This window comes from Ceratotherium simum, chromosome 2 (assembly GCF_057802395.1).
Source record: "Ceratotherium simum simum isolate JZ-2026a chromosome 2, ASM5780239v1, whole genome shotgun sequence".
NCBI lineage: Eukaryota > Metazoa > Chordata > Mammalia > Perissodactyla > Rhinocerotidae > Ceratotherium > Ceratotherium simum.
This window is the reverse complement of record NC_141901.1, coordinates 2985170-3011706: the sequence shown is the minus strand read 5'-3', so window position 1 is coordinate 3011706 and position 26537 is coordinate 2985170. Positions and strand designations below refer to the sequence as shown.

Here is a 26537-nt window from a genome sequence, read left to right as displayed (position 1 = left end):
GGAGTGGGTTTTTTTTCGGAAGTGGTCCCAATTTCTCCCTTGAACAATCAACCATCTAGTCAATAATAATCCCCAGACCTGTTGAGTGTGCCCTGCATTCCCACCCGGCTGCCATCACCCTAGTTTATGCTTCTTGAGTTCAGGCTCCTTGAGGCCTACAACAGTGCCTGTTCTCTTGGCCTCCCCATTCCACAGCACAGTATCTTCCTGCAGAGGGCAAGTTTTCCATCTCCTCGTGATCCCCAAACCACCATCCAGCCACCCCACTGCAAGGAACACGCTCTTGGAGTTACACACTTCCAACCATACTACACGGGCATTTTTCTCACCAGAAGGACCTGAGATCTGCAAAGGAGTCTTCAGCTTGCTGAATCATCTCACCTAGTTCCAGGACTTCAGTGAAAAGATCAGTTCCAGAGTAAAACTCTCCTCCCAGGAGCTTCTCTCTGTGCGCTGCCCTAGATTGCCAAGAGGGCTCTGAGAGCCAGATCTGAAACATGCTGCCTAAAGAGAAACTGAGGCCTAGAGAGGAGAAGCGGCTGTCCTGAGTCACAGGAGAGGGTGGGTGGGAGAAGGGAGAGGGGTCAGGTGGACTGCTGAAGGTGGACAGATGTGACATTCAGAGCTGGGAGGGTTGGAGTTGGCACAGGAATGCTGCAGGGGGACAAAGCTATGGGAAAGAAAAGATATGCTGTGGGGGGTGCGTGCGTATGTATGTGTGTGCATGCACACACGCACAGGGGGTGGGGCGGGAGGGGGTGCTGGAAACAATGGCTTTAGCCAAATTAAGACTTGGTCATGGAAACTTTGCCAGGTTTTTCCTCCCTTCAACCCCTCTGCCCACACTGCCCTCCCAGAGTTCTCGTCCTTTCCCAGTGCCAGGACCTGGGGACTGATAGTTTTGTGGGGGGTAAAGTCCGACTGGCTAGCTCCCTCCCTGGCCCAAATTGCTCCTTCCCACTGCTCCTCCCTGTCCACCCAGGCCCCACTCGTGCCAGATGAGACACTTGAGCTGGGAGATTACCGGAGCTCTCTTTTTAACCAGCCTGGGCTCATGTGACTGGCTTTCGTCCAGGCAGACATATGCAGGCCAGCCCTCCAGGCAGGGCACACAGCGCTGTTTATTTCCTGCTGGGTTCTCTTCAGGCAGAGCTGGCAGGGTGGAGCTTTCTCGTTGTATTCAAGCCTCAGCTGGCGCCACTGAAATGCCCCAGCCTCAGCCTTTGCCCCTTTCCCAAACCTGTAGGTAAAAATAACCCCCCCATTTTGGCACCTTTGGGGAGCTGGACGGGGCAGGGGAAGGAGGGCTGCTGGGAATGCTGTGTAAATATTGCGTGGGGGAGGCTGTTGAATGGGGCATTTTTTTTTTTTTTTTTTTTTTGATGTCAGCAGGGGAGAGTCTGGCTACAAACCTTGGCTCTGCTGCTAACCAAAGGGACAAGGGTGTTTGGCATCTCCAGTGTGGGCCTCAGTCCCCCACTTTTTCAGTTGAGAAGAGCCTATGTACCATTCACTCATGATCTCTGAGGCAGAAGGCTTTGTAGACAACGGGTGGTCAGTGGGGAAATGACCATGGCTAGCGACGGACAGGAGCAGTCACCACAAAAATCCTTTGCTGACCTCCACCCCAATCCCTTTGTGTTTTGTTTTTTTTTTTGGACTGCTAGGGCACCTAGTCCATGTCTACCATCATATACATCTCATTGTATTTCTTTACTTGAGCTTTGTTTAACTTTCCACTGCATTTTGAGAGCAAAGACATGTGTCATATTCATGTTTGAATTGCCCAGCACTGCGCTTGGTGCACAGAAGACACTAGGCATTTACCGAAAGAATGAAGAGAAGGCAGGCAGACAAAGGTGGGCGGTGGGCTTGGTGCCCTCTGGGGGAGTCCCTGCAGAACCGCAGTTGGGGGTGGGGTGGGAGAGAGGACATTCCCAGAGCCCCAGGCTCAGCAGGTGTTCCCTACCCAGTTTCTTTTTTTTTTTTTTGTGAGGAAGATCAGCCCTGAGCTAACATCTATTGCCAATCCTCCTCCTTTTTTTTTCCCCCCTTTTTCTCCCCAAAGCCCCAGTAGATAGTTGTATGTCATAGTTGCACATTCTTCTAGTTGCTGTACGTGGGACGTGGCCTCAGCATGGCAGGAGAAGCGGTGCGTCGGTGCGCGCCCAGATCTGAACCCGGGCAACCAGTAGCGGAGCGCGTGCACTCAACCACCAAGCCACGGGGCCGGTCCCCCTACCCGGTTTCTAACTTGACACACTGTGACTCTGTGGTCTCGGAGACATCACCTTGCCTCCTCCTGCAGCCCCAGCCCCACCCAGGCCCTCCCAGCCAGAGCTGCACCTTCCTCCTCTGGATGGAGTAGAATTTAAGGCTGAGAACAAATAAAGAACAGAGGGATTACTCTCTCTTTGAAATGCAGCTGCCTGGGGCCAGGTCGGGCTTGGAAGTGGTAGGAGGGGCGGCGTGTGTGACACAGCAGCTGGGAAACAGTTGTCCCTGCAGGAAGACCCACCAACCGCAGAAGCGCCTGACCTGTTTTCCCAGGATTGAGGGGAAGCACCTGTGGTCCGTTCCTCCCCTCGGTCCCCAAGAGAAGTCTGAAGTCCCCTCCCTCTCACTCATGCTGCTTTGCCTGGACATCTGTCTGGCATTTTGGAGCAGACAGTGACTTTGGGTTCCAAGGAGAGGAAAGGGGCTCTTGAGTGAAGAGGTCAACCACAAGGGGACTGGAAGCAGGACAATGTGGGACAGCTGCTCAAAGCTGCAGGAAGGGCTCTCGGGGATGAAGCTTCTGAACTCGTCCCACGTGTTCACCTTGGTCATGGGCTCTGCCTGGGTCTGACGACGGGGCAGAAATAACGTTGATTTAGCAATCAGTAAAAACAGCAACACAAGCCAGCTAGTTGTTGAGGGAAATAAAGGAGAGAGAAGGCAGAGGGGTGGGGAGCCTGGGGCCTGCTGCTCCCATTGCTTTGGATGGCCAATTGGGATAGAACTGGTGTGTGAGGAGGGGCAGCAAGAGGCAAACCCTGACCTGAAGTCACGTGGGAGAAGCCCCAAAGGTGACTCCGCCCCGTCTTCAAGGGCAGAAACAGAGGGAAGGGAGAGCCAAGTGGCTTGGGATAGCATGTCTTTCCCACCTTCCACCTCTGCCAGCTTTTCTTCTCCTCCTTCGGCTCAGAACACCAGCCTGGTACTGTACGCATGACCCGAAACAGTCTCTTCCGAAACTTTCCCCTTCCCACCCCATTCACTTGCAGATTTACACAAATTCTAAAAGCAGATCAGCGTGTAGATAACTTGGCGTCATCTCTAAACCCACTGCCTGGCTTTTGTGAAATTCTGCATGTAGGCTCTGCAGTGCTGTCCACGCTCCCCACCCCTGACAAACGCCCCTGCAGTGCTTTTCCGTACACACAGCAGTTGCTGAATTAGTCCCTGTTGAAAGAATAAATGCACCAACAAAGGCCCTTATAGATATGATTCAGAAGGGCAGAGTTGAGCTTAGTTTGGGCCAGGGATCCACCCAGGGAATGATTAAGAATTCTCCGCAGTGGTTCAGACTGGATATCCTAGGTCTGCTCCTCCTCAGGAGCTCGTCAGCAGCCAGGCGCAAAGGCAGGGCTGGCCGGGCAGCTTCTGCAAAAGAAGGTGGAACTGTGCCCAGGCTCACGCCACAAAGGTCAAGATCAGGCCTGAGCATCAGCACGGCGGGGCCGCAGTCGCGTCAGGTTTCTGCCCCTGGACTGAAATTCCTTCCTGACCGTGAAAAGCAATGGACAGCACACCTGTAGCTCTCACTGACATTTCACTGCCTCGTCTACGCTCTGACAGCTTTTACTTTACATGGTACAAAAAGCCATGGGTGTGTGCTGCCTCGGGGTGTACTCGATCGCCAGCAAATTTGAGCAGCTATGCTGAAGGCTGCTAATCTTTTAAATTCTGCCCGGCCTATAGTTTTTCTAACATGCAGCTGCTTCACGTAAGGGAAAGTCCTTTTCTTGCTTTAGGCCGGGCTCCCATAAGGCAGACTGCCTCTTCAAGAACCCAGGCGACAACTCAAGGGTGGCAGAAGGCTGTCCTTCAGCTCAACGTCCGCTTAGCTCCTGTTGCCAGGACGGTAATGGCGCAGGGCCAGATCAGAAGCAGGCAGGAGCAAAGCTGACCGAGGGCCCCTGAGAACATTGTTTCCCTTTCCTTCTCTGTGCTCAATTCCCTCAGGCTTTAAGTTATCCCATGTACCGAGGCCTGGGCCTGAGAAAAACACCCAAAACTTCCCAAATAAGCTGGCTTCCTTGAAGCTGCGTGTCAGGCTTCACCCTTAAGCTCAGCCTGGGCCCTAAGAGGGTCGATGTGACGACTCCTGAGGGGAAAGCTGACAGTAGGGCCCCTGGGGAGATGGCCAGCCCTGAGTACCAACAGGTTTCCCTCGTCCCTTCTTCACAGGCCAGGTTTATGGGCAGAAGCTCTGGGAACTAAAGAACATCATAGGCAGAAGCTCTGAAAGGCTGCTTCCCATCACACTCCTTTTCCCTTTCCAGATTTTCTTTTTCAAGCCTTTTCTTTCTCTGTCATGTCATCTAGTTAGGGAGGGTGCACCTGAAGCCCAGCCCAGAACCCGGTGACGGGCACGCCCCCCACTGGGAACCCGGCAGAGTACAGCACCGGGCCCGCCAGGAAGGAGCTCAGCCCTGGTGCTTTCAAACAGTGATGAGATGCTGAAAAACTCTCAAAGCAATTCATCTTTATTTTTTAAAAAACAAATACCCCCAAATAAAAAAACACTGACTCATCCATGCCAAAATGCCCTTTCCAGAGGAAGTGTGTCAGCAGATTCAAATAACAATGATAGAATCCCATGATACCACAATGATTCAAACCCAATGCTGTAGAGGCCGACATCCTGAACTGAAACGGCCACAGGCCCCCATCTGGCCAGATTTGGGGCAGTCCTTTCTTTTTAGTTTATTTGCGCGGTGGCAGAAAAGGTGAGAATCTTTCTAGTCAACAGTCAGGCAGGCTTCTGTTACAGAGAAATTAGGAGTCTAAGCTTGATTTAGTGGTTGGTGAGCTATATTAAGAATCATATCCTCTCCTTCAAAGTCTAGACGATATATTTGTAGCTCTGGTTTATCTCAGGGGTTATGGATTTCAGGGACGAGAGAGCTTTTAGTCCTTACATGGAGGGGTTCACTGTGACTCTTAAAAACTTGTCTCACTGAAATTAGCAGGCATAATTTCACAGACAATTGGAAAGGATTACCCCTAATCACATTATGGTTGAAGGCCAGGTGTGGAAGCAAATTCTTTTAAAATCTTGGGATTTAGGAAGTATACGTTGAATATGAAAGTGGGACATATTGATAAGAGGATATTAAAAATATTATTTAAAACTGGGAGGCTGATTCCTGGCAGAGGACAACTCTTCCTTGCTTTGCCAATCCCTGGCCTTGTCTCTTTCCTTATTTGGAAGACTCCAGGTTGTTCATATCATGGCCATTTGCAGTGGCTCTACATATAGTAAATTACAGCACTCTACAGACTGGTCATCCCCGGCGAGACTGAAGAGATGGAGGAAGACATGTTATGGCAATTCCACCTGGTTCAAAGAGTAAGTACTTATCCTTAACTCTCAAAGGAGAAAAAGCATACAGAGGCAGTCTGGAACAATCATTGTCACCTTTCCAACTTCTGTGCTGATGACACCAAATAACAGATGCAAGAGAAATAAGTAAAAATAAATGAGAAAGAGTTTTTCATGATTCACTAAAGTAGTAGGAGTATTCTGTTAGTCAGAAAAGCTTAAAACCATTTATCAGCTGCTACCGAAAATTTAGCATTTAACTTTAATTATGTCTAGTTAGGAATTAAGCAAAACAGAAAGTATTTCAACACGACCAGCTGCTACAGATCCAAACTGTTTCACAGTTGAACTTTTTATTTAATCATTTGTTTTGTTCTGTTTTTTGATCACACAATAAATCTCATTCTTAATAGATTAAATGTCATGAAAACTAAAATATAATGACATTAGCCAGCTAACTTGTCTGTCCCAAACTTCCTTAAAACACCTAGGAATAAAGCATGCTACTATAGTCAGAAATCAATTTCCTTTGGGGAAGAAGATCCAGGCTAGACTCTCTCCTCTTTCACAGAGCCCCTGTGGGACACAAACAGAATCTTTATGTCATAGTTAGGTTATGGCTGCATGTTTCTTTCCACTATTATCAAAGCGTCAAATACTTGACCAGAGGAAGGTGGCCTCACACAACCCGTTCCCAGTTATCGTTTCTCAAAAAGAAGAGATCGGAGACTGACTGTGTGGATCAACTTACAATAAGACAAGAGGTGAGCACACTCTTGCTACATGGTGGGAAATGAACCTCCATCATCTGTACATGATCAACAGCATCACAACCTTTCTGATGCTTTAGAGCATCATGAAGACAATGGCCCATTTGAAGCTTACATTCTAATATAAGGAGAAATCATGATAGTACATGATTGAGTGAACAGATCAATCCCTGTGAGGGCAGATGTAGGACCGAGTCTAATAAGATGAGCAAGTATTAGCTGGATTAGCCAATTTCCCATGTTGAAAAAAAATGATTTTAGAAATGAAATAAAACAAAAAATCCTACCCAACTCTCTTCACTGTGTCAATAACAATGTGGAAACTCAGTTGATTTTGTCAACTTAAAAATCAGTAAAAGAAGCCAACCAACATGACCTGTTTAATTGAAATGACCATAAGAACAAAAACAGCTAAAGAACAATCTGGTGACAGTGAGGAAGCCAGTCTGAGTCCCTGCACTAACTCTGATCCCATTCAGTCACTCCCTGCTATGGCTGGGCAGGGATCCCAGCAAAAATTTAACAGTGGCTGAAAAAAGGGGGCACAGGGTGACAGCCTCTAAAAACCACAATTGTCCCTAACCTTGAAACCCACTCATAAACCTCCCCAAATCCATCTGGCACAACCACCACCATGTTTTAAAGCAGCCCACTCTTCCCAAACTTGAATTGGCCCGCAGAAGACAGGCGTGCCAACCTGAATGACTCTGCTCTGCGTCACTCTCTAGGTTGCCAAATTTAGGCAGAAACACATCCATTCAGTGTCCCAGAGCTTTCTAGAATTTGTCTACAGTGTCACTGGGTTGTCTATGTCCTGTCACTCAGGCAAGTTTCAGTAACCTCACAGTTCACTCAGTACAGACAGACCGCATGCCAACCTCAGCCATAGCTCCCTTTTCTCTGAAGTCACACAGTGCTGCGGACACAGGAGACCTCACTAAAAACACAAACACCGGAATTCAGTGCTCGTGTTTGGGGTAGCAGTCCTTTCAACAGCTTGCTTACGAGAGCAGGTCTTCCCCACTGATAACAACTGGCAAAACGACCTCAACATATGCTCTGCCTAGATAATGCGAGAGATTTTTAAACTTCTCCAGTTACAGGGACCTGTTCCGCTGCCTTCTGTAAACCAGGAGTAAGGGAAATAATTAAGGTTTTAAACAGTCCAGCTGCTCAGTCACCAAAAGTACTAGGACATCCCCATTTTTAAGAGACCGAGGCTTCAGTATGAACTGTCCCTGCCATCTGGCCTTTGTGCCTGGGGGGCTGAGGCCACACTCGGGACATTTGCTCATTCCCATTTTTTATAGCCTGTGCCGTAGCAATCAGGAATTCTTTTGGATAAGGCAAAAGTTCCTTAAATAACATGCCCATGGCATTTTTCTTCTTCTTTTGTTTTGTGAGGAAGATTAGCCCTGAGCTAACATCTGATGCCAATCCCTCCTCTTTTTGCTGAGGAAGATTGGCCCAGGGCTAACATCTGTGCTCATCTTCTTCTACTTTATATGTGACACCACAGCATAGCTTGATAAGCAGTGAGTAGGTCCGTGCCCAGGATCCGAACCTGCGAACCCTGGGCCAACGAAGTGGAGCACAGGAACTTAACCAATAAGCCACTGGGCATTTTTCTTCTTTTTGTTACTGTGTTGCCCAATGAAAAGAGCCTCCTTCTGATCTTATGGAATTTACAGAGACTAAATTCTCTAAAGTAGAGGAAGGGCAGGAAAGAAAATAAAAGATAGCAGTGACTTATTTAGTTTTCATTCCTTCTCCACTTCTCGGAGGAAAACACTTGGCTAGTAAGTAGTTTCATTACCAGCCCTCACTGCTAAAATCTTAGCAGAGAAAAAGGATGAAATGAAGGAAAATGAAACGGATTTCCAGTAGTTTCTGGATTTTCTTCTAACTGAAGTTCACTCAGAATCTAGGGAATAGTCTTGGGTTTAAATTGAAAGTGGGAAAACTGTGGCACATTAGGGTGGCAGAGAGCTAGAAAGAGAGGGAACCCAATGAAACTGTAGTTAGGTTCACCTGATCGCGATGACTTTCATAAGAGAGTCTGTGAAAATGCAACAGTAGGCTGGTCCCCAGGGTTCCAAGAAACTGGGGAACCGCATTTGCATGCTGATTCTGCCTTTAACGTTCTGGGTTATTTGGGGCAAAAGAGATGCTTTATCTTCCTTGGAAGAATGGCAGAGGGATGGATACGACTCCATTTTAAAATCAGTACTTGGTGAGGTGACAAGATGTCTGCAAAATGCTCTGAGTGCCCAGGAAACAAATCACAGGCAAAACAATAATAAAATAATAACAATAACATAAATACATCACGCGTCACAGAATTGAAGGGAGGAGAAATGAGTCACTGAGAAGCAGTGACACCACTTCCCCAGGTGACCAACAGCTTCCTGGAGCCCATAGTCTGTTGTGAGCCCTTTCACCTAGAACCACCTAGAACGAGCCCTCAGGATGGCCTGCGGTGGCAAGAGACCTAGCTTTGGCCCTCATCCATCACTACAGCCACGACTCAAACTACCCCCCAGAACAGATGCTGAGGGAAACGAGAAGCGAGGAGTGATCAGGATATACTTCTTGGTATACCTTCTATCTTGAGAGGAAGGGATTTAAGTCAACAGAATACACAGGCTGATGTCCATCTGACGATAATAACAAAGATGCACTGACCTACAAAAAGTCATTTAATGTATATTCCAGGATGGCCAATACAAGCTGGTTGGATAATTAGCCCTTGAAGAGTTCTTTTACAGTCATATAAAAATGTTTTGCCTTGTTAAAAAAAGAAGTCTAGTCTAACAAAAGCATATCCACCAATGGGCTTGTATTTTTTTTCCATTTTCAGGTTTGTAAGATAATTAAAAATACACACATATGCATTTCTGAGCATATGGCTGTTCACTAGCTTATCAGTTTTGGCAGTACACTGCACAGAGGTAGACCACCACTGGTTTCCGACATTAAATTGGCTTTAAGCTTATTAGCTATTCCAACAACTGGAGGCAACTTGGAACCCAGTCCCTGGAAAGCATTTGCAGGATTTACTACCCGTTTCCCTGACACCTTTTCAATAGTCAAAGGTCTGGGTGCAGACTTGCTAATCCAAGGGTGTCTTAATGCTTGAGCTGGGGTCAGGCGGGCAGAGGGGTCCCAGTGAAGACACCGTTTCAAAAACTCTATAAACAAGAAGTCATCACACCCTTTCAGTGCTGTCACCCAGTCTTTGCTGCCTGGGGGACCTCGCTTTTTACCCCTACGTGAGCGACCCCCGACAAGCACAACCCTCCCATCTGCCTGAGTAGTCACAGAACAGTATCGAGGCAGGCCCTTGGAGTTAATGAAGTACTTGGCACGTTTAGACTGCTCCAGAAGTTTTGGCGGTGGCATCCCTAGAAGCTCCATCATACAGGCCAACTGGTCTCCTTCATCCTCTCCAGGGAAGAGAGGCTGTCCTGTTAAGAGTTCTGCAAGGATGCAGCCAAAACTCCATATGTCAATAGGCGTGCTGTAGCGGCTTCCCAAAATGATCTCTGGAGCTCTGTAGAAGCGAGACTGGATATATGTGTAAAGCTTCTGGTACTCAAAACAGCTGGACCCAAAGTCAATGACCTTGGTCGCACTGCACCCATGGTGTTTCAGGAGAATGTTTTCTGGCTTCAGGTCACAGTGAATGATCTTATTTTTGTGGAGAGCATCCAAGGATTGCAAGATGGATTGAGCAAACTTGCGTACTAGCTGGATGCTAAAACCCTGAAACTTGTTTTTTTTAATTAGCTCATACAGGTCTATGCTCAGCAATTCAAAGGCCATACAAACATGGTTCCGGAAGGTGAAACTTTCCAGCATGTGGATAACATTCATGCTACCAGTTTTATCCTGCTTTTTAAGATGCTCCAAAATCCGGATCTCCTCAGCTGCTTGACGATGGAAGCGCTTTTCATTGCGCACCATCTTTAGGGCCACATACTGTCGAAGTTTGTGATCATAGACCCGGGCTACTTGCCCAAAACTCCCCTTGCCAATAATTTTCAGCACCTCATATCTATAAGCTAGATGGTCTCGAGGTACATGAATATAGGCCCCATCTGCATCATCATACCCCCCATTATTGGGACCACCGATAACTCCATGTCTTTTTTTAGCATTTGGACCCACAAAGTAAATTTCTGGATAATTGGTGATTTCCAGCTTCTCGTAAGCAGTGAGGTGGTGTTTATATTGCCTCAGGGCTTGTTCTGGAGTCAGAGGCACCACTTTGGATGCTTTGGATGAACTGCTGGATTTTACCATATTCAAGCTATCTGAACCTGTACCCTGAGAAACAGTAGGAGAGCATTTTTCAGAGTCATTGATGCCATCTGACAGGAAAGTATCGGATCTTCCGTTGCCAAATTCTTGGAACAGCTGTTCTACCTTCATCTCACCTTCATTCAGAAAGCGCTGAGTATGATCTCTTGTTAACTGCTCAGTGGTGATCTATGGAAAAGAAAAATGAATATAACGTTAAAGTCACTAAAAATAGTGGAAGGATGAAAGAATCCTCCCCCTGACTGAACAACAAAACACGTCCAGTTGTGTAGGTTAAAATGACCCAGAGGTGATACGAGAAAAGCAGGAGTACCTATAAACTTGTGTTACATTACTTCTCAGACTCGCTGAGCGCTACGGCCACCCCAACCCCACTATACGCCTGCTTTGCTCAAGACAAGATGGTCTTCTCCCCATACACCAAACATGCGGTTCCTTCTAACAGGTATCTTTCTACCGAGACTCTTTTCACCCCATCCACTCAAATCCTACACTCTTTCAAGGCCCAACTCAGGTCCTCTCTCTTTCACTTAGAACTACTCCAAGCCCTAATTAACCTCATATCTTAGCTGCAGCTTTTCGAGTTTGTACCACATAATCTGGCACTTGATATATATATATATATACTGTCTTATATTGTTTACTAATTATTTCAAGTATCTCCCCAAATCTTAAGGGCATATAGCAGGATCAAAATAATGCATATTGCAGTGTTCTGTAAATGATGAAGTACTATTAAGAACAGAGGCAGAATTTGAACCCAGGTCTTCTGTCAGTCCGGGGGCAGCAGGTCCTTCTAGTGCCTGTAGCACCCTCCAAAAGGGCTGAATGCTGATTGCAGCCTAGAATCAACCAACACCCCGTCATCCACTCCCAGGTCCCCATATAAATTATTGCAGCCTTCTAGCTCAGTTCACAGAAGTTCTAAGCCAGAGAACTCTTGAGACCATCTAGGCCAATTCTTTATATATCTGATGAATAACCGTGAGAATCCAAGGCCCCCAGGGTGCTTCTTGTAAAACTCTCCTAAAGAGATAAGAGTCTGTCTCTCATATACACAGACACCTACTCTTCACAGCAGGAGCCTACAGGATAAAGGAGTACTGCTCTTTTTACTCGATTTTGCTTAACCTTCTCCTACAAGGAACAGTAACCCACAGAAGAAAGCTCTACTTATTCCTCTGAAATGAAACAAGATTCTTTGAAATTAGATGGAGAAAAAGAAAAAGCAAAAAAGCCAAACACTAAAAAAAATACTAAGAAAAATGTAAGAAGGTGCTAGAAGGAAAAAAAAAAAAGAGGTTAAATCCATCGTCACAAAAACAAATTCTGGGATACTTCAAAGAACATCTATTTTTCTTAGTGGACGCTGAAGAATTGTACCCTGATCTGTCTGACAGAGAGCCTCTACAATCAGAGGTAGATAATTCCAGAGAAGCTCTGACCACAGTTATAATCTCTAAAAATAGGATAAAAATTAACAAGTAATTATCCAAAGTGGCCAAACCTTTAAAAAACAGAATTTTAATACAACCTAAGCAAACAATACCTGGCCTATTACCTAAATAAATAATAATATAAAAGATGAAAATACAAACAACAAAAAAAGGATGAAAAAATTTAAGTGTTGGCATACTTTAGACAGCTCCTAATCTAGTTATAAATGCAGAAAATCAAGGTACACATTTACAGAGTACTATAGTAACAAAAATGAGGTATCACACAATCTTACACAAAGTGAGGCAGCCAGTACAACTGCAGCCACATTTTGGCATTAGTTTTTTTGTTTTGTTGTTGTTTGTGAGGAAGATCAGCCCTGAGCTAACATCCATGCCAATCCTCTTCTTTTTGCTGAGGAAGACTGGCCCTGGGCTAACATCCGTGCCCATCTTCCTCCACTTTATATGGGATGCCGCCACAGCATGGCCCGATAAGCGGTATGTCCGTGCACGCCCGCGATCCGAACCCGGGCCGCCAGCAGCTCAGAGTGCACTTAACCACTATGCCACGGGGCAGGCCCCCGACATTTAGTTTTTTAAATAAACAGGTGAGACATGGACGAGGAAAAATCTCTGATACCAAAATAGAGAACTATCACCAGTCAAGAAAACAAAATAGGCCTGCTGATAGAATCTAAATACCTTGCTACAATGTAAATATAATGCAACATTTTTCTTATGAGTAGTTAAGTCAAATAACTATTCCTGTTTTTAGGGATGAAAAAAAAGAAGAGGGTCCCATCCACCCAACATTCACATGAACACTTATTGTTCACTATTATAATAAGTGTTAAAAACAGGTGTTCTCAAGGTATTACAATCTATCAGGAGATACATTTGGCTGAACTAGGAAATTATAATTGTTTTGTTTTAGGTATATTTACATAACAAAACCAAACATTTGCATGCATCTCAGCCAGTTTTCCTTAAATTTTTTACTACCTAACTTAAATGCACCTAAATATTTACTGCTACAGCCTTGGGGACACATTCTTTTTTTTTTTTTTTTTAAAGATTTTTATTTATTTTATTTTTTCCCCCCAAAGCCCCAGTAGATAGTTGTATGTCATAGCTGCACATCCTTCTAGTTGCTGTATGTGGGACTCGGCCTCAGGATGGACGGAGAAGTGGTGCCTCAATGCGCACCCGGGATCCGAACCCGGGCCACCAGCATTGCAGCGCGCGCACTTAACCACCAAGCCACAGGGCCGGCCCACTGGGGACACATTCTGAACTAATATGGAGTCAGGAGGCCTGGGCTGGGGTCCTGGCTATATTGCTTAAAAGCCATAGGTCCCCAGGCAGGTTGCTTAACCTTTAGCCCAGCTTCTCAGCCTCAGTTTCTTTATTTGTAAAATGTGGACAATAATATCTACTTGCATGATGTTGTGTGAATCAAATTATAATTAATAATACATACGTGAAAGACCCTCCAAACTATAAAACACTTTTAAAACACTGGTAACAGGCAAAATTCTCAACATATTAAGGTTTAAACTCCTATACACCCTCTTTCCCCTTTCAGTTTATCTCTTCTCTCTGTGGTGCCTTCCTCCGTATCTCCAGAGTCTCTCTCCACCAGACATTTGGCACTAAATATGCCTTCTGCTCCACGAAGGCCCCGGCAACAGGCCTTCCCTTAGGATGCATGGAAACACCTCACCCACTCTCTCCCCCACATAAAACCTGCTTTCAACTTGCTATATGATTTAACGTGTTACCTCTCCAGAGATATCTGAACTTTAACAGAAGATCAATGCCTTAACCCAAAGGAACGACTCTCTACGAACTGCAGTCATCAACGACAAGTTGATAGGAAAGGGATGTGTGATCCAGGTCATCCCTAGGTATTTCACCTACTCTGCCTACACGCAGCCCTGCGCTGGCTCTGGAGGTCTTCATTTCTGTTTGTGATAAACAGAGGGTCTCAGGTACATAACATCACTACAAACATATACAACAGAAATCTAATTTTCTTAGAACTATTACAATAAGATTAAAGATGTCATTTGATTTTCTGGCTGTGGTTTTTCCTTAAAGTGAGCCTAAATCTCTCTCCCTGCAAATTAAGTCTCATTTTGCCCTCTGGAACTACACACAAGTGTCCAAATTTCATGTAAAACCCCTTCAGATATCTAAAAGGGCCTGTCCCGTGCCCACCATTTTTCTCTAGGTCCATCACCCCCATTACATCCTCGGCCTCCCCTAACTTGTGGCAGACTGCCTTTACTCTCATATTCACCTTCTCAGCACGGGCTGTTCTCGAGGTCTCTCCTGAAGTGTGGCTCCCAGAACAGAATGCAACACTTCAGATATAGTCCACTATGGATTATCAAGGTTCGAATCTCCAGTGAATCTGAAGAATTCCAGGAAGGAATTTTTCCACACAGGGAGGGGTTCTCTCTTTAGCTTTCTTTCCTTTCCCGTAAATATCTCAAATACTGGCCTAAATCAATTATGTATCAAGTCTGCCATGCTATAAATAAAATCTTCCTTCCATTGTTCTAGGAGAATCTTTAATTTTCACACATGTTAAAGTATAATAGTATAGATATTTCTAGTCTAAGGTTATAATCACAATAACCCAGCAATGTTCACGATCAACTATACCAAATATTTTATCTATGTTATCACATCCAGAGACAGATCATGCTGGATTCATCATGTTTCATTTAAGATGCTCCACACACACTGTTAACTCGGAGGGGTCCTGACATTTCAAATAGAATCTTCCACTGTGTTAATCAAGTCTTAAAGATCTTGTTGAGAAATTCAAAAAGGAATATCCTTCTCATCCAGATATAAAACACTATGCTTTCCTAGCTCTCGACCCTAAATCTCTGCAACACAAAAGCTTAACCCAATAAAAGCTCATGAGCAGATGATTTACAGTTTATGGTGAGCATGTATGAGCACCTTGGATAAATAAGGGAGCTAAAACACTGTGAAAACAGCAGTAGGGCCTTGGATGGAGTCACGGCATAACGAACTCTAAGTGTAACTAAAAGGTCAAAGAGCATTTTTTTCAACGAAGTTTGCAAAGACACCATTGGGCTAAAATCTAAAATCTTGTGTTTCTCAAAAGTGTTACTCTGAATACCATACAGTAAGAAATTCATTTTTGATCCTGAAACACACAATTTAATGGACCTACTGGAAGGTGACTAGCACTGGCCAACTCTGAATTAAAGGTAAAATGAACTGTAAGTCATATATTAATGTACCAGCCCAATTGCAAAGAGTCTCCTATAGAGATGTGCTAATTAGCAGCAAGTAACCAAGAAATCCCATGGTCAACACAAGGAGTATGTTGTTCTGGAGTTCTTAGAGGTGTTTATATTTTAAAGAAATAAACTTGCAGAGAATGAAAAGGAAACCTACCATATTCCAGAGAGGAGATTAAAAACAGGGTGACTAGCCTTCCAAATATATTTAGCTCACAGTACTCTGTAATATCATTGCCCTTTGAAAGTAGTTAAAAGGATGATTTTAACAGCAAAAGCCGACAAAAAGTTGGGAAGGGCTATGAAAAATGCAAGTAATTTTTTAAATATAGAAACAACTGTACCTCCTAAACACAGAAATATGAAGGAGAAATACTACAAATTGATCTATTCAATTATTCAATTAGTTCATTAGATGATATATGCAGCAAATTCTAAAGTCACAGGCGAGCTTCTTCCTGTCATGGAACTTGTCCAAACCCTGCTCTCCCTACTACTCTGTGTATGCTGAGGGAATGTGAATTAATTTTTTTATTATCTTAAGTAAAGCAGAGTCAAAAGCTAAATGTCTGCAAGCTCCAAAATGATTAAATGCATCAAAAACCAAGCTGTACCATTCAGGTCTTATTCATCATCTATAAAATGGTTCTCTTTAGCATATTAATAAGCTAGGACTGCATTTCTATCTTGCAGGAAAAAAATCTGCAGATCTATGAATTCAGGGGTATTTTCTATTCCTTGTTTTTGTTAAAATGAGTCTTTGTAATACACTGTATATATTGCTGTATAAAAAATAAACATTACCTAAATAAAGGTAGCACATTATTTCTTTACTGATGCCATGTATTTATCCCCGTGACTGAAAGGAAGAGGTGGGCTCCAAACCCAAATCATTCTGAAAAGCTAACCTTGGACCACAGAAATGATTACTCCAAAGTCAAGAGAAACCAAAAGGAAGCAAAGAGAGTCTGGGTTGCCAGCGAGATGTAACTGTACCTTGAGCATTAAGTAGCACTTCCTCCTTTCCAAAACAATTAGAGCGCAAAGAATTACTTCATTTACTTACATTTAGTCTTCTGGGTAGAGGTGGTTCAGAAGGATTGCAGAGGACATTTGAACAGGGTGGGCATTTGGTTTCATCTATCATCATAAAGGCATCATAGACACCATCACCCAATCTAGTTGAAAGTATTATAGATAAAAATCTGTCAGTAACTGAAGTACATAAATTGGTATTTCCAAAACATCCTGTGCCTTAACTGCTTCATATCTGCTACAAAGAATAATTAATACAAATAAATGTCTACACTGTATTTTGGCACTGAATACAAACAACTGGGGTATTTGGCAGAGGAACAGAGGAAACTCTTTTATTCCTTTTATTAAAAGAAAGCATAGCATTTCTAGGTTTGTATTTCGAAATAGTTAAAACAAATCTTACTTTCTGAATGTTGTTAAAAATAGGGACTATCAAAAGGATCTCACTTAATTTATTACTTGAAAATGAAGCCTACTTTGAATCTGAAGCCTAAAAGCTAAAAAAAAAAAAAAGGCAGAGGTAACTGTATTTTCAAAGTCAGAGACCTGGATTCTAATCTCAGCTCTACCACTGGCTGTACCACCCTCCTCTCTGAGCCCGTTTTCCACATGTCACGATGGGAAGAACAGTTCCATCCACACACTTCTGGGTCTTACAGGCAAGAAATAAAAGGCCTTCTCAGGGCTGTCTTCTTTTTATTTATTTACTTACCTACCTAACTTGTAGAAAAATATGGTAAACATTACAGCAAAAGGGATTATACTACACGATATTACACTAAAGAGATTCTCTAAATTACAAAATGTACTGAATTTCACTTCTTTATCCACTTCATTTTCTGGCAGATGGTGGGAGCTAAATGATTAAGGATCATTTCTCTGTTAACACTGTGCCTCCACCAAAGCAAGGGAACACAAAAGATGGAGAGGATTTATTTAATCCACAAGATGGCCCTGAATAATATATTTCACCTGCCACCAAGAATACGGATTTCCCCAGCTACACACATCAGCATTTGTCTGTATCATTGTGTTCACTGTATACTATGACTACAACGCCGATGCTGGGTTGCATAGAGGAATAATTTTTTAAAAATCTTTTAAAATATGCTGGAATATTTTAGCTGCCTTTAAAAATTGTTTTGCAAAATTAGTTACAGAGTTTTCTTAACTGATGTGTTATAGAAATACCAACAGTAAAAAAAAAAAAACCCACTGCAAATACTTTTGGAATGTTCTCGTTTTTAAAACATGCTCACATTCTGATAAAATTATTTATATCTTTAACGGGAACTGCTTCACTGACAACCAAAAATTCTGGATGCGACTGACTCTTTGCCAACAGCATGAATCAAAAAAACAAACAAAATAGGACAGGCATCCACGTTTACAGAAAAAAGATATGCACTGAAGACCCACAAGATTTCCTATAAGTAGCCAGAGGAAATTACTCAAAGGAAGTCTCCATGCAAATGAAGCGGAGAGGGGTCCCTTCTCTCCATTTAGGTGTAAAATACAATGTAAGGTGGAGACTCTCAAAATAGGATCCACGGACAGCCCTCCTCAGTAGAGCCCCTCATCTGCAGATCCGAAGCCAGACCGCACCCCTCAAGGCAAAGCCCCAAGAGTTCAGCTCTCGGTTATCTCCTCTGAGCAACAAGGCGTCTTTGAAGGGTATCGCTCCCCGTATCCCTCAGTTTGCTAAAAAGTCCCAGCTTCTCAGCGTTCCTTACCATATACCCCCGATCTGGGCTTCAGAGATAATCCCGAGGGTGGGAATTCCTCCCCTAACTCCTCTCTGGTGGGCTGAGAGGAGGGGAGCTGATGGAGAGAGACAGGGTGGGCCAGTTCCCGGAGCGGGTCAGATCCCTTCCCTCGTCCCTCCTGCTGGGGGCTCGCTCAACCTCCAGCCCAGGCCTTCCCCGCCCCCGACCTCGCCAGCCAGCGCCAGCCTCTCGCTCGGGCGCCCCCAGCCCGTTACCCCGCGGCGCCGTTACCTCCGCTGCTGGGGCGGGAGTCCGGCTGCCGGCGGCCCCGCATCCTTCCGCCCGGGCCCGCGAGCCGTACCTCCCATCCGCTAGCTCGGGACCCCCCGCGGGAGGGGCGGCGGTTGGAGAGTCCGGCGCGCAGCGTCCACCTGCGCCGGGCGACTGCCTCCGGGCCGCGACACCTCCCCGGCTACTCGCGTCCAGACACTGCAGCTCCGGGCGCCTTCGCTCGCGACTGCCCGGGCCGGGAGGGGGCGAGGAGCGGCAGGGCGGGAGGGGGAGCGTGTGGTCGCCTAGCAACCGCGGCACGCCCGGGAAACGCCTCTGCGCAACTACGCGGTGACGCACAGGGGCGGGGCCCGAGGCCTCCCGCACCGCCCCGCGCTTGCCTGGGGCCCTGGCGCCGGCTCCGGGGGCGTTCGAGGCGGGCCTTTGCGGTCCTGGCGGCCGCCGTTGTGGGGTGGCGAGCTGAAGCCGGGGGGCCGCGGCTGGGGGAGGGAGAGAGGCAGGCCCTGCGGAGGAGTTGTGAAAGTTGCAATAGACCCCGATTTCTACCTCAGAAGTGCGGCCCGTCCCGCACGGTCTGCTGTCCCTTAGCTCGTTGCTGCATGAGTTCTAAAACCTCCCGTGAATATGAGTAAAAATGAATTTAAAAATGCGTAATTTCTTAAACCGAGGGGCGCCCCCCGGAGGGTAATGAGCCACGTAAGAAAGCATTAATAATAAACCCACTTAGTGACACTATGCCAGCGCTTACGAACATTGTCGTCTTTAATCTCAGTAGCCATACCAGATGCCATCCCTCTCTTACAGATGTAACTAGGATCGAGAATTTAAGCCGAGGTTCGTCTGACTCTCCTGCAACGAGATGCCACCGACGGTAGGGCTCAACGAGCCATTTTACGGATCTGGAAACCGAGGCCAGAGTAGCCGAGCTTCCTCAGGATCATGTAGTTGGTGAAGCCTGAACTAGAAGTCCTCAAAATCCAGGCCTTTCTCCTGCTGCACCAGGTCGCATGAAAGGCTCTTCCTGTCTTTTTCCTTGGAATGTGTGGGGTTTTTTTTTCTTGATTGTCTGAAAAGTTGAGACACCTCAGTAACACCAATGTTAAACGGATTTCGATGGTTGAAACTAAAGTGAGAGGGAAGGAGGTTACACTAGAAGATCACAAGTGTAGTTTTCTTGACCTACAAAGCACCAGGCCATCTGACCCTCAAGGAGAGAACCGAACGTTCTCAAAATGCCGAACACGGGCGCCACCTGGTGGGGCTTGGGGGCTCATTGTCCCAAACCAGCATAGCATAATCCACAAATCTGAAAATTTCCATCCAAGGCTCGTTTCCGGGTGATTGAGAGTCCTAGTCCCTGTTCTTATGCCTCCAAGGTAAAATGCCCTTAAAATCCAAAGGCTCTTCACTTTATAGATTAAGAATGTGTCTATTTGGAGAACTTTATTTTTTGTAATCAATGTTGCTTTAGCCTCTCTACAATATAGATATGAATAAAAAGGTTTTCTTCCATGACGATTTTTAAAATTTTTCTAATTTTATGAAAAAGCTTTTTTTTAACCTCCCTCAAACCAGAGCAATCCTGCCTTCATATGGGTTTGTTTTTGGACACCTGTGGAAGCTTTTGTTTGAAGAAGGTGTTCCATGGCAACAAAAGGTTTGGACTAGGTTGTTGCTGAGGTCCCTTCCAGCTCTAAGATTGCAAAATTTTATTAAATAATCCCTGTTCTTAGTACTTACGTGGACACCTCAGACCACTTTACTGCCCTACACATTCACAGGGGACTTGCCCCCACAAGTTTTCTTACCTCATTCTGAATCACTGCTTTGAGAGGATTGCCTCTCTGGTCTGGGTTTCAGACATGTTTCAGACATATCTCTGTGAGCCAACCTGAAGCATTCCTGCTCGCCTTCCTGCCCCTGGGGTGGGAAACACAGAGGCTTCATTTATCTCTAGCCTATTGTTTCTACCATCAAGGGAGGGAGGATTCCTTGAGGGTGCTGGAGCTTCATAAATTCTCTGACCTTCAAGACCCAGGACCTTCCCAATATTTCTTCAGAACCCCTGTTTCCTAACAGAATGGCTGGGTTAAAGCCCAGTGCAGGCTCTAGCAGGAGCCTCCACACGCCGGCTAAGCTGCTGTGCTGTGCTCTCCAGCTCTTGAGCAGCCTCCACCCCATTTATGCCCTTCCTTCCCCTCCAAAGCCCCACTCAAAAGTGGTTCAAAACTGCCATTATCTTTCTCCACTCAGCTAAAGCGAGATTTACCTACTGTGGATTAGCCAAATAGCATATAAGATGCCTGCCTGTCCTTTGAAGCCAGTTCTAATACCTCTGCAAAATAAGGAACCTGTAACAAACGAAAAAATAGAACTATTCCAGGATCTTCAAAACTCACTGGAACATTCAGAATGTGATCACAGCAGTTTCAAATGCATAGATTAAGAAAATATCCCTGAGGCCACACTCACATGGAATTTTGTGATGAAACAGCTGTTGGTGGGTTCCGTTAAGTTTAAAATCATTTCATTGCTATGAATTATTCTTTGCAGGATGATGTGCTATAATGCATAGTATGACATTATGAATCACAAAATTGGAATGGATTTTTAAAAAATCATTTGGAGAGAACCTGTGAAACACACCCTTTTCCACAAGGTGTATCAACCTTAAAATTCACCTGAGTTCAAGAAACATGTGTTGCTCTTTTTTCAGAAACACAGAAATCTAGGTCACTGAAACACTAAAACCGGGTCTCATTTTTCTGGAGCCTCAGAAAACTGTCTCTTTTCTGAACCTCATGCACTTCCTGTTCTTACTCCCTCTCTCCCTCAAGCTTTGAAAGATGCACCTATTAATGCTTCTGAATCTTGAAAACAACAATAAAACAAACAAAATCCCTATGCTGCTTCTAGTACAGTAGATCCTTGGTTCTGTGTCTCCTAAACCCTGAAGGTTGTCCTTATTAATCCCCCACTCCAGAAATATTTTTCTTTTCTCCAAATTTCTGCCACCTCTTTTCACTTGCTCCTCCTGAGTCAACATGACCAGTTCCACCTACAGCCCTTGAGGGGCCATATGAAACTACATTTCTGAAATCTTAAAACCTAACCAGGACTCTTTCTAATCATTATTACTATTTATTGAGTATTTATTATGTTCCAAGTACCATCTGAAATGCTTATATAAATTTTCTCATTTAAAACTTAAAACAGTCCTGTGAGATAGGTATTATCTCCATCTTACACTTCAGAAAACAATCTCAGAGATTAATAATTTGTCCAAGTTCACTGAGCTGGTGTGTGGTGAACTGGAATTCAAACCCTGGTCTGTTTGATTCTAAACCCAGTCCCTTGTCTGCCTGTATACTGCCTGTATTACCTGAGCCTGTCAGGGTAGCCCAGGATCACTGGATCCTTTGAATGCTGTGAAATACAGTTTCCTTTGATCTAAGAGTCCAAAATATGGTAGACAGAATAATGGTCCTCCAAAGATATCCATATCCTAATCCCCAGAACCTGTGAATATGTCACCTTAAATGGCAAAAAGCGACATTGCAAATGTGATTAAGTTAAGGATCTTGAGTTGGGGAGATTATCCTAGATTATCCAGATGGGCCAAATGTAATCACAATGGTCCTTATAAAATGGAATAGGGAGGCAGGAGGGTTAGAGAAGATGTGATGATGGAAGCAGAAGTCAGAGAGAGAGAGAAATTTGAAGACGCTTGGTTTTGGTCTTGAAGATGGAGGAAGGGGCCATGAGTCAAGAAATGAAGGTGGCATCTAGAAGCCAGAACAGGCAAAGAAACAGATTCTCCCCTAGAGCTTCCAGAGAGAACACAGCTCTGCCAACAGCTTGATTTTAGGACTTCTGACCTCCAGAACTGTAAGATTGAAATCTGTGTTGTTTTAAGCCACTAAGTTTGTGGTAATTTGTTACATTAAAGGTTAAGAACCTTGGCTACTGTGGTAAATTAAAGGTGGCCACACAGTCTTGCAGCTGCTCCCATCAGGTGGTGGAGACTATTTTCCCAGTTCTTGAATCTGGCTTGCCATGTGACTTGCTTTGATCAATGGAATGTGACACAATTGGTCTTGCATGATTATGAGTTTAGACCTCAGGAGAACTTACAGATTCTCTCTCATGCTCTTAGATGCTACCACCATGTAGACAAGTCTGAGCTGGATTGGTGGAGAGTCCTCAGTTAACACCAACTGCCAGGCTATCCAGCCAAGTTGAGTGAGAGGCCATCCCACAGAGTTGAGCTACCAAATGACAGCAGCCACGCAATGCTAGCAGAAGGAACAAGTCAACAGCCCCTGGAGAATTGTGAGCAAATAAAATTGTTTTTATTAATAAAAATAATAAAATACAATAATAAAAACATTAATATTATTTAATTTATTTAAATTATTTAAAATAATTTAAAAACATTATTTAAGAATAAAAACAAGTCACTAAGTTTTAGGGTGCTGAAATAGAGAAATGATATGAGTACTTTTGAAAAATATCAATTCCTGCCTACCCACCATCCCACCAGATCTAATGATTAAGAATTTCTTGGTAAGGAGCTCCACTGATCTTTTTATTGTGTCTGTTGTTCATCAACTGGGTTTGGAACTCACTGGTGTAGACCTTGGAGACCAAGTGCTTCTGGGTCCCCTGGATCTTGGAAGCCCACTAGGCCTACTCCATTCATGGCACCTGGGCCAAGGAAACCATTCCTCCCCCTCTTACCTAGTATACAGGTCAGGACTTTGTCTATTGCAAGTACCAAAAAACCCAACTGAAGCTGCTTAAAGAAAATGTATAATAAACATTTTTTGCAATTTTCTTTAAAGCAGTAGGGCTAAATTCAGGTGTGGTGTGTATCTGTTCTCTCTTCATTTCTTGGCTCTCTACTCCTCCATGCTGGCTTCATTCTCAGGCTTTTTCTGTGCAAACATGATGGCTACTAGCAATTCCAGGATCGATTCAGTGGAAAAGCTCTTTAATTGTCCCCACAAAGTCTCACTGTATTTCATTGGCTTTGAATGGGCCCATCCTTGAATCAAATCCAATGCTCTGACTGATCAGGACTGAGCCACCTGGAGCCAGCAGCAGTGTCATCTGAAGTGCATTGGACAGAGAATTAGGGAGATCGTGATTCTCCAGAGGAAAATTGCCACAGTGGGTTCCAGAAAAGGGACAAATGGATGTTGGGCAGCAAAAACAACAGATACCTACTATAGCTGGACATTGGAAGTTAGCTTTACCTATGTCACTTAAATCCTGAAAATCCACATCAGGGTCACCTGGCTACTGGAAATCTTTCACCTTCCCAAATCTCAAATGCCTGGACATCAGGCTTTGAAATGCATCTCACTATGTCAGCTGAATGAGGGAAGGCAGGTTGCCCTCCCCCGCGAAAATACCCTCGATGCTCTGTGAAACAATACGTGAAGTACTTCCCATGGGTGATCAGTTAAGACCAGCAACTAAGGGCGCTACCGATATGTCTCTATGTTCATAATCCTCTAATTTCATGTACCTCTTTGTATGATAATAAAAGCTGGATTAACGGATGTTCTGGTCAAACATTTTCCCAGGAAGCAATTCCATTAGGGGAGCTAAAATTAACTGGAAATGTACAAAGATTGAGAATATTGTTTTTATCTGGATTACCCTCATGGAGACAACCATATGTGCCTGGAAGAAATACTTGGATAAGTGCCTTGTGGGAACAGAAGGCGGACAAGTGTAAGACTCCCAAGAGGCTTTCAGAAAAACTGGTGATGTCTAAACTGCCTTCTGAGGAGGGTGGATCCAGCTGTCTGCAGGGATTTGGGAGTCTGCAACCTGGAGGTCTTCCTTTTCTGCCCTTTCCTCTGCCCTGCTCAGCTCCTCCTCTAAACAAATGAGCAAATATCTGGGTTTGAGGGAAATCCAGGTATTTCCACTGGCCCTGATTATAATGATGTGTGCATGGGTCTGTCTCACTCCTTGAGACAGGGACTTGTTTATCAATAACCTTCATGTTCCCCATGTCACGCACAGTGCCTGGCACACAGTAGGCTCTCAGCTAAGATGTCAGTGGCACCAGAATTTTAGAAACTACTCCTCGATAAATAGAAATCCCTGTCTTAATATCCGCTACTCTCTTCAAAATTGTACTTGCTGGTCACCCTGACGCAGGGGTGTCTTCACCTTCGTTTGCTTGCTTGCTTTTTCAGACAAAAGTCTGCTCTTGTCCGTGAAGCCTAGAAACATAGTCCTTCTAGGCTGAGTCCCCTCAGGGAGCCACAGAGACCAGGAAACATGTTTCCAGCGGGCCCTGGAAAGTGGCCTCTTCTTTCAGGCCTGCAGAGCTCCTCATGGGCTTCTCTACTGTCCAGAGGGCGAGGGGCTGCTCCCACCCCTGAGCCCCCTACCTTTGCTGCTCTTCTGGGATACAGACAGCACTACTGAAGTGGGAAATCACAGTTTTCAATGAGGAAAAAACATCTTTAAAAAAATTCTACTTATAATATATCTGGTTTGTGCTCCTTAACCATACTGAGCATGAAGTTCAAGAAAGGCACATTGAAGTAAGAGCAGTACGTCCTCATATCAAGTGTTCCCGGAAATGTCATGGAGAGTAATGGGAAGGATATTCGACTTTTTAAAACTGATCTCTAAAAGAGCAATGAGAATGTTTTTATTTTTCCCTGGGATTTGATGATTAGAAGGCAAGACATTGCATACTCTCATACAGTCTTCCATTAAACAAATGGCTTTATTTGTAGACTACCCAAACTTCCTAGGAAATACCATAAACATTAAAGAGATCCCCACACCATGGTTTCAGCTTCCTGTCCGCCTGATGTGTGCCCCCAAATCAACCAGACAACATTTATCGAGTCATTTATAGGCCAGGCCCTTTGCTAGGTGCATGGAGGATCCTGACTTGCATCCTCCCCAGCCATGATCCCCATGCAGTGCCCCTTCTTCTTCCTGCCCCTCCTTGTTTTTCAGTCACCAAGAGTCATGTTCTCAGCTCACAGTCATGGAATGTATACCTATCACAGGAATTTAACAGTTTCCATCCAGTTTTCCTAAATAGTCCTTTCTTCACTGGCTCTCCCTGCCTTTCCAGGGGTGGACCTCACAGGTCATCAAGGTGTTCCCACTATACCACCGGACGTGCAGATAGGGTGTGAGTATGTCTGTGCAATATCTGGGACATATTTATACTCAAATAATATTAATTGTTCATCTGAAATTCAAACTGAATTGGGCTCCTTATATTTTTGTTTGCTAAATCTGGCACCCCTACCTATAGAGAATAAAATCTTCATCTGAAATACCTTGAATTAGACTCAAAATCTGGTCTTGGAAAAATCACCCTGAGGAACACCTCTCTCCCGCCTTCTCCCTAAAACACAAACCCTTGTACACGCTCAACTGCATATAATCTTATTCCCTAAATCCTTTCTTAATTTTTGGATTTTTTTAACTACTAATTTTTTTTTTTTTTTTTTGTGAGAAAGTTTTGCCCTGAGCTAACATCTGTTGCCAATCGTCCTCTTTTTGCTGAGGAAGATTGAGCCTGGGCTGACATCCGTGCCCATCTACTTTATATATGGGACGCTGCCACAGCATGGCTTGACAAGCAGTGCATAGGTCTGCACCCAGGATCCAAACCTGTGAACCCCGGCCTGCTGAAGTGGAGTGCATGAACTTAACCACTACATCACTGGGCCAGCCCCCTAATTACTAATTTTTTGAGGTAAATTTTACAGCCAGTAAAATACATAGATCTTAATATATTTTGATGAGTCTTGACAAATGTATACCCCCATGAAACTCACACCCCAATTAAGATATAGACTACTTCTATAATCCCAGAAAGTTCCCTTGTGCCCCCTTCCAGTTAATTATCTCACCCCAGAGACGACCACCATAGATCAGTGTTGCTTTTTCTTGAGCTTCAAATAAATGAGATTATACAGTACGTACTCTTGGGTGTCTGCTGGCGACTTTCTCTCAACATGGTGCTTTTGAGATTTGCGCATATGGTTGCATATCTCAGTATTTCATTCTTTTTGTTAAGGAGTAGGAGTCCACTAAGTGGC

General features: G+C 44.5%; 1 protein-coding gene across 1 annotated transcript; it reads right to left on the bottom strand.

The window, feature by feature from the left end:
* Window positions 1-4733: 4733 nt before the first annotated feature.
* DYRK3 (dual specificity tyrosine phosphorylation regulated kinase 3) lies at window positions 4734-18590 on the bottom strand. Its single transcript, XM_004425094.3, has 3 exons — window positions 18442-18590; window positions 16473-16584; window positions 4734-10851 (listed from the first exon to the last, which is right to left on the bottom strand). The coding sequence occupies exons 1-3, from the start codon at window positions 18516-18518 to the stop codon at window positions 9277-9279; spliced, it is 1764 nt and encodes a 587-aa protein (XP_004425151.1). The 5' UTR covers window positions 18519-18590; the 3' UTR covers window positions 4734-9276.
* Window positions 18591-26537: the final 7947 nt, after the last annotated feature.

Bases quoted from the DNA above. Each gene is read 5' to 3' on its own strand.
- DYRK3 (XM_004425094.3), bottom strand. From the start codon at position 18,518: ATGGGAGGTACGGCTCGCGGGCCCGGGCGGAAGGATGCGGGGCCGCCG. The intron at 16,585-18,441 runs GTAACGGCGCCG...ACTTTCAACTAG, and splicing joins CTCCCGCCCCAGCAGCGGAG to ATTGGGTGATGGTGTCTATG. The intron at 10,852-16,472 runs GTAAGTAAATGA...TCTTTTCCATAG, and splicing joins CTCTACCCAGAAGACTAAAT to ATCACCACTGAGCAGTTAAC.